General features: G+C 37.2%; 2 protein-coding genes across 2 annotated transcripts; both read right to left on the bottom strand.

Moving 5' to 3' along the window:
* Nucleotides 1-2,596: 2,596 nt before the first annotated feature.
* LOC110726018 lies at nt 2,597-3,334 on the bottom strand. Its single transcript, XM_021905489.1, has one exon. It carries the CDS (start codon nt 3,332-3,334, stop codon nt 2,597-2,599), a length of 738 nt encoding a protein of 245 aa, XP_021761181.1.
* An 11-nt stretch (nt 3,335-3,345) lies between these two features.
* Nucleotides 3,346-4,185, bottom strand: LOC110726017. Its single transcript, XM_021905488.1, has one exon. It carries the CDS (start codon nt 4,183-4,185, stop codon nt 3,346-3,348), a length of 840 nt encoding a protein of 279 aa, XP_021761180.1.
* Nucleotides 4,186-7,647: the final 3,462 nt, after the last annotated feature.

Raw genomic sequence — 7,647 nt, 5'->3', positions numbered from 1 at the left:
TAATATCCTAATCTAATTTAACCTAAACTAATCAGATTCACCTAATCTAATTATTCCCTCCTTTTATCTTCCGATTCCCCTCCTCTCTCTTCATTTACACAACTTCCCAACTACCCAAATTAATTGCTGATGATTCGTGCTCCCTATATGTTCTGGAGAGTTCATAAGATGAACCCTAGTTCATCTTTTGGGTTATTCTCTCTCCTCTGTTCTTCCGATTTTCTCATTTTTTCACTCCAGATCTACTCTCCTCTTCTCCTTTCTTTCTCAATCAGAGTCCCTCCATAAAAATGGTGAACTTAGATCCTCTTAAGGATGCATATATGGCTACGGATGACAAGGGAGAGGAGAATTTGATCCTAAATTTCATGCACTGCTTCGAGGTTGGATCTTCTTTTCCTCGTGAATTTTACGAGTCCAGTGAGACGGGTCCGTACTGTACTCTGTACACTTACAGAGCCCTTGGACAAGTCCTCAAAAGCATCGATGAGGAAGAAAAAGCAAAGAAGGAGGAGGGTGTTGGTGAGTCCCGTCGTAAATCGCTTGATTTCTCTGAGATGGCTGTAGATCTGGTTGCTGAGCAAGGTGAGGGCAGTGCTGTTGTGCCCACTAAGCCTAGATCTAAGAGGGAAAGGCCACCCCCAAGAGTTAAGGCTACCAGGAAGGCCACGCGTGTTGCTCTGAGAAGGATGCGTGGCCTCCCTGACCATGAGTTGATTGTGTTGTCTTTTGATGAGGAGCCTGATGAGGAACCTCCAGCCAAGAAACCATAAGTGCCCTCTTGTTCTGTTCCGATTGTGACGTGCTATGTGAGGCGGATGAACCCTACGGTTCAACCCTCTGAGTAGTTGCACTCGTAACGCTTCCTAACCCTAACTTGTTTAATTTTTGTTATTGAGTCCCATTTTTAATTTGATTGTGTATGCTTGTGACATGAATTGTTTATGTTGGTTATGTTATGCACATATACTCCGTATTTGATTATGTTGTGGTGGCGTTGTTCTGTTGTTCTGTTGTATGTGGTGTTGTTGATTTTGTCCTGCTAATGTTGGATATTTTGATGGACATGGTGTTGCTGATTCTGTCCTGTTAGTGTTGGATATTTTGATGGATATGGTATTGTTGCTTCTGTCCAGTTACTGTTGGATATTTTGATGGATATGGGTTTGGTGCTTCTGTCCTGTTTATGTTGGATATTATGATGGATATGGGTTTGGTGCTTCTGTCCTGTTTATGTTGGATATTATGTTGGATATGGTTTTGGTGCTTCTGTCCTTTTTATGTTGGATATTATGTTGTACATGGTTTTGGTGCTTCTATCCTTTGATTGTTGGATATTATGTTGGATTTTGGTGAGGATTGGGATTTCTTTCTGGTTTGGTTGCCTTCTGTGTTGGATACATTGTTTTTGGGTGTTTGATGGTTTGTTGATGCATTTTATGAGTTGGCTAATGATGCATTTTATGAGTTGGATAATGATTGGTTGATGTTGTAATCATGGCTTATGGCATATGGGAATTTGGTTGTTGAATGATGATCCTTTATGATGGTTTCTTGATTTGGGTGTTTGGGTTGTTGTGTGAAAAATGTTCTCAATGATCATAGTGTAGAGAACATTTTGTAATGGAGTTCCCTTCACATGCCCCTTTTTGTTATTATTGAACAGTCCCCATTGGCTCTACACTATTTGTGTTGTAATTGAATCCAAATGATGAAGGGACTCCTATGAAATACTATTTGAACAAAGGTATAGCTCCACCAATCACTATATTGTGATTGATGTTGAGGTAACTGTTTCGGGGTTTTCTGATGTCCTGCGGGAGAGTTACAATTCCGGGACTGGTATCCTTGCGCCTCTACCTGCAAAACAACGGAGACTCCTTGAGGTGGGAGCTCCGCCTCCAACGGTCAAGTTAGTACTTGTTTGAGGAGTAATAAATGCGGAAAGTAAAGGTGGGAGATCTGGTTCCTCTAGGGGAGGAGTGATCAATGTGTTTAGACTTCTCTAGGTGAGATTCATCAATTGCTGAATCCCCTTTAATGAGGATTAATTAAGTATTTATAGTCTTGAGAAGCGTGCCAATCCTAGGTTTAGGTTAACCAGGGCAAATTGGGCTTCTCTCGGACTTTGGGCCTTGGTGGCCATTTTGCCTATTTGGCATATGGGAGGCCACGTGGCGTGATTAGTCCATGTTGGACCTCTTAGGGTGACAAGTGGCGGACGCTGATTGGCCCACGTGGTGGACACGTGGCAGGTCCGGATTGGTCCATTTGTCATGGGTAATTTTTACCCTAAACAGTAACCATGTTTGAAAGGGTGTGTGTACAAATAAAATGATCTCCTAATGGATTCATGTGATTAAGAACTTCCATTAACATGAAAATATGGCTACAAAAAGCCTGTTACAAATGAACTAGAACTAAACCACCACTGCCTTTCATGTGTGTTTCAATAATCTAGCATACAAAATACACCTAACCACCTATTGATTGGTACCCAAAAATAACTAAACAAAAGTGAAATTTAACATATCATTGTTCACTCCTAAGTGGTTATGTGTGGCAGTGTTTGGTTGTTTGCTGTGTGTCTTTGTTATTAGTCTGCATCTACCTCCATGTCTTCTATTTCTGCTTCATGATTTCCCTGGGTTGCTGGCCTGAACATTGTGTTCAGGTATTCCACAGCTTCCACCACTATACTCCTTTCTACTTCAATCTGATTTGGGAGAATGCCTAAATTCTCCAGCTTTTTCTTATTCATATGTGGGATTTTGTACTTATTCCCTCCTTCTGCCTTTAGAATCTTGATCATGCATCTTTGTAATGTCACCCAAATGTACTTGTTTACTTCTGGTTTGAAATTGTTATAAGACTCAATGACCTTTTCAACAAGTTCATCTACATTCTTTGGAAAAGATTGATATTGCAAAGATTGAATAGATCTAAACAGACCTAAGTCTAACACATTCAAATCTGGTGATTGTGCTGGTTGGAACACAAACTCAATATTAAATCCATTTGCTTGTGTTGCTACAATGAACTCTTCATCTCTTGGTATTTGATGTGGCCTTGCATTGTCCCATTGAATCACCACATTTTTGGGCAAACTTGCTGGCCATTTTGACACTATTGATGGTATGACTTTGTTAAGTAGCATGTCCCTTATTGCATCTCTGTTGACATTTTGAAGTGCTTTTGTGACCAATGTGCCAGCTGGTTTGTTTTTGCTTGACTTCTTTGCCCTTTCTTGCTGTGTGAATGGGAATATCCCATATTTTCCATCATGTAGGAGTTCCCCATGTGTCCCATAAAGAGGCTTCCCTATAATGGCCATGAACATAGCTTTTAATTTGAACCTCCTTGATTGTTGAGCCATATAGGGATCTTCTCACTTGGTAGCAGATAAAATCTTCTTTTATCTGGGTTTAGATAAAACCATTTCTCATCAATGTGGATGGAATACTTCATGTCATCAAATGTGGGGTTCTCATTCCCTTGGATTGGGTTTATGTGAGACAAAACCCACTTCATTCTTGCCACCTTGTGATCTGATGTTAGTGCTGGCTTACTGCTTGCTGTGTGTGTTCTGATTCTCCCTTTTTTCTTCAAATAATGAAGAGTAACATGTGAAATGTTGAGTGCTGCAGCATATGATCTTTCTGTCTGCCTTAAGTGCAGTGGGACTGACTGTAGGAATTCATCAGAAAGTTCCATTGGCTTTGGACCTGTCCTACCTATCTTTTTGGACCTGACATCAATCAAATTCCCTTCTGCCATCTGCCTTTTTATTTCATTGAAAAGTCTTGTGATTGTTGATTTATGAACCTTGAACATGATTGATAATTCTACCTTGTAGCCTCTTGGTAGGTTACCATCTTGCATTTTCAATAGCATTGCATCCACAATCTCTCTCTTTTGATGCATGTTAAGCTGTTTTCTGTTTGGTTGGTGAGTCCCTTCTTTAAACAATGATGCTTGTGTTTCATCTTGCTGAGTTTGATTGTTGTTGTTAATTGTTGTGTCTTCTATTTCCGCCTCTTTTTTCATGTTCTCATTGTCTGAGTTGTATGCTTCAAAATCTGCATCTTGCATCTGCTCTTCATAATCGTAGTACATTTCTGCAATTTCTTCCTCTGAAATTAAGTGTTCAATGTCGAAAAAAGGGTCTTCATCTATTGCTGCCATGTCTTTTGTTTCTTTTGTTCACTTGTAGATTGTTGTAGATGGTGAAGGGGGGTGGGCTGATGAAGGTTTTTGATGAGATGATGCTGCCCTCAAGCTGACGCCTTGATGATTTGATGACTAACTTCAGTTTAGCACTAATTTTAGATTAGGAGTAATTTTTTGGGTTGTTTATGGGCTAAACGTATGTAATTAGTGCTAACTTTTGGTGAATTTCAGCTAGCTTTTGAACAAACATTGTTATGTAATTATTGAGAAGCATTCAATGCTTCATGAATGATGGAGGCTGCTATTTATAAGCCTCATAAATGTTGTAATGAAATCAGAAAACTTGGTTTTTAACCTTTTTTTTTTTTAAAGTTAGAGGGAATTTTAAATTTCCCAAATTCAAAATTTTTGTGAAAATTTGGGGGGGGGGGGGAAACAAACCCCTCCAAAAAAATCAGATTTCCCCTCCATATTTGCAAGTGGGGGGGACTAGCTTTATCTCTCCACTCACTTTAATTAACTCTCTTAAATCCCTCTAATCTTTGCCCTCCATCTTTTGCCTTGGTAAACGTAATCATGTGCAAAGTTGCACATAACAAAAGGAACACCCTAAATAAAAACCTAAAGAACATATAGAAAGATTACTATATTATACAAGATTGTTATATGATACAAGATGAATCCTGTACGATGCAGAGTTTAAATTCTGTAAAACAAATAATTTGTGCTTATGTGCTAAAATTTGTTGTATACTCCCTTCATTTTTAAATACTTGTTCCACTTTTCAATTCTGGCCGTTTTTAAATACTTACTCCATTTCCTTATTTGGAAAGCTTTTACAATATTTAATTCATTTCTCTCACCTAATGAACCCAACATAAATCATATTTTATTCATGTCATATTCTCTCTCATCCAATTCTTTCAACTAATTTTACTTTGGAAAAATGAAAACTAAAAATTCAACCTTTGCGCGGTCTGACAATAAAAATCCAACCTTCCATTAATTTCAAAAAAATCCAACCTTTATACCTCACCTTCTTTGACAGGTCCATCGCCTGTTGATGACCGTTTTTTGTAAGTTATATGTGACGTGTCAGCTACTAATAGGTCAATTATTTTTTTATTATTGAAAAATTAAAACAAAAAATAAAAAACAAAAAAATTCAGAAACTCTTTTTCCACCACCACCACCACCTTCCCCTGCCACCACTACCACCTTCCCCTGCCACCACTCCCTCCCCCTCCCTCCCCTGCGCGCAACCTCCCCTCCCTCTCCGGCGTGCAACTCCCCTTCCCCTGCGCGCATCGCTAGCCACCCATCTCACCCCCACCGTCAATTACACTAATTTTACCTTCAAAGCAGAGCAACCGAGCAACTATTGCTTCCTGAGCAAACCATAAACAACAACCTCCTCGTTTTCTCTCTCTTCATCACCATCACCAACCCTCAACGCCAATTTCAAATCCCTAACCCCTTTTGCCGCTTCAACAAAATCCCCATTTCTCATCAACTCCTTAACACTCCCCAAATTCCCACTTAACTTTACAATCGATGATGTCTTCTTGGTGGCTTCCAATTCAGAAACCCCATATTGAATCTCCTTCAAAATCGTGGGAGAGGAGAGAGAGGAGGAAGTGGAGATTAGAGGAGAGAGAAAGGGAATCGGAGAAAGTGGAGGAGGAGAGAGAAAGGAGGTCGGCAAAGTGGGTGTGATGAGAGAGAATGTAGGATTGAACTTTGGATTTGATGTGCTGTGAATGGGCGTCGAGATGGTGGCTTAGGAGGCGGAGGTCTGGCGCTGAGAGGGTGGAGTAAGTGGTGGCAGAGGTGGTGGTGGTGTAGAGAGGAGATAGAAAGAAGAGGAGTGAGAAGGAAATAAAAAATAAATAAAAAACAAAACTTTTTAACCGGTTTAACAGGTTAAAGGTTAAATGGACCTGTCAAAGAAGGTGGGGTATAAAAATTAGATTTTTTTGAGATTAATGGAAGGTTGGATTTTTATTGTCAGACCGCGCAAATGTTTGATTTTTAATTTCCATTTTTCCTTTTACTGTTTATAATTTTGTATTCTTTAACCGACCCCAATACCTCCATAATTTATTAATTTCTCCAATTTCTCCTAAAACTCCGCGCATAGAGAAATGGAGCAAATATTTAAAAACGGATGGAGTATTCAGATAAAATTCCTAATATCAAATGATAATATTTTATATTTAATTAATTTAAACTTAAAAGTTTCATTTACCAATTTTGCTTACGTGACATTTGAATTATTGAATTCTAAAATAAATTACTAATCTCTCATTTAATTGTCTACAACTAAAATTTATAATGCTACATGGTGCGTTAAGAAAATCAAAATCCTGCGTGGCGCTCTAAAAATCGGGAAAAACTTATGTTATTCAAATTTTCTACTCCTGGATTAATAATCATTGGGTAGTTCATGGAAATGACGCAAACATCATAGTCAAAGCAATTCGAGATAATCAATTTGGTCTTGTACCTATTTTCATGTAATTTAATGATATTTCTATGATAAGCTTTTAAATTACCTTTAAAAACAAATTCCATTATATAAAAATACTCTGTAACAGACTTATAAGCTATTTACTGAAATTCTTAATTTAATTTGTACACACGAATATTATTGGTGCATGAGCCCTCGTGACTTGTGAACTTGCTTAATGATTTTTAAGTATGTAGTATAGCTTGTACAATTGTATAGACTTTAATATAATCTTGTAAAAAAATGAAGACATTCTTAGTAACCTCAAATTTGCTAATGTGGCATTGTGTTACTAATTTCTTGCATGAGTTACGTAAAAATTGGTTTGATAAGAAAACTATTACCACAAAAAAAATTAAAAAATTAAAAATTAAAAATAATAACAATAATTATAATTAAAAAAAAAAAACTATTCACTAATTTCTTAATTTCACCTGGAGAAATATTGAACTTCTATACATCAACAATTGATTTGAAGTCATTAACAACTTCACCAAGTTCGTTGTTGTATATACAGTAGTAAGTATCTGGACCCATCATTCGGGTGATCCAAGTTCGATCAATCCCCAGCCACATAATAGTAATAAAACTGTTTATTGAATATTATTTATAGGATATTTTTTTAAAAGTTATATTTTGTTTTATTCCTATTGAAATTAGAAATCCTATTGGAAATAAAACTCTTTTTTTTTAACTTTTTTTTTTAAAAAAAAAAGTTATATTAAATTTGCTTATCTAGCATGAGAGGTGTTATTGTATGATGTGATAATTGCTTACATGGCGTGACACTTGGCAGAAAATTGAAACGACAAGTATCACTACCTCATGCCCTACCTAAAGCTTTAGCTATATATATAAGTTATACGATATATTAGATTATAGGACCCCCTCAAAAAAAATTATATTTTAGGTAAATTATCAATAGTACACTCCACATTTTGACTTTTGTCTTTGATACACCTCTTTAA

The sequence above is a fragment of the Chenopodium quinoa genome, unplaced genomic scaffold, assembly GCF_001683475.1.
Source record: "Chenopodium quinoa cultivar QQ74 unplaced genomic scaffold, ASM168347v1, whole genome shotgun sequence".
Taxonomy (NCBI): Eukaryota; Viridiplantae; Streptophyta; class Magnoliopsida; order Caryophyllales; family Amaranthaceae; genus Chenopodium; species Chenopodium quinoa.
The sequence above is the reverse complement of the archived record's forward strand: the minus strand, read 5'-3'. Positions and strand labels throughout refer to the sequence as shown.

Coding starts and splice junctions, on each gene's coding strand:
- LOC110726018 (XM_021905489.1), bottom strand. CDS start 3,334: ATGGCCATTATAGGGAAGCCTCTTTATGGGACACATGGGGAACTCCTA.
- LOC110726017 (XM_021905488.1), bottom strand. CDS start 4,185: ATGGCAGCAATAGATGAAGACCCTTTTTTCGACATTGAACACTTAATT.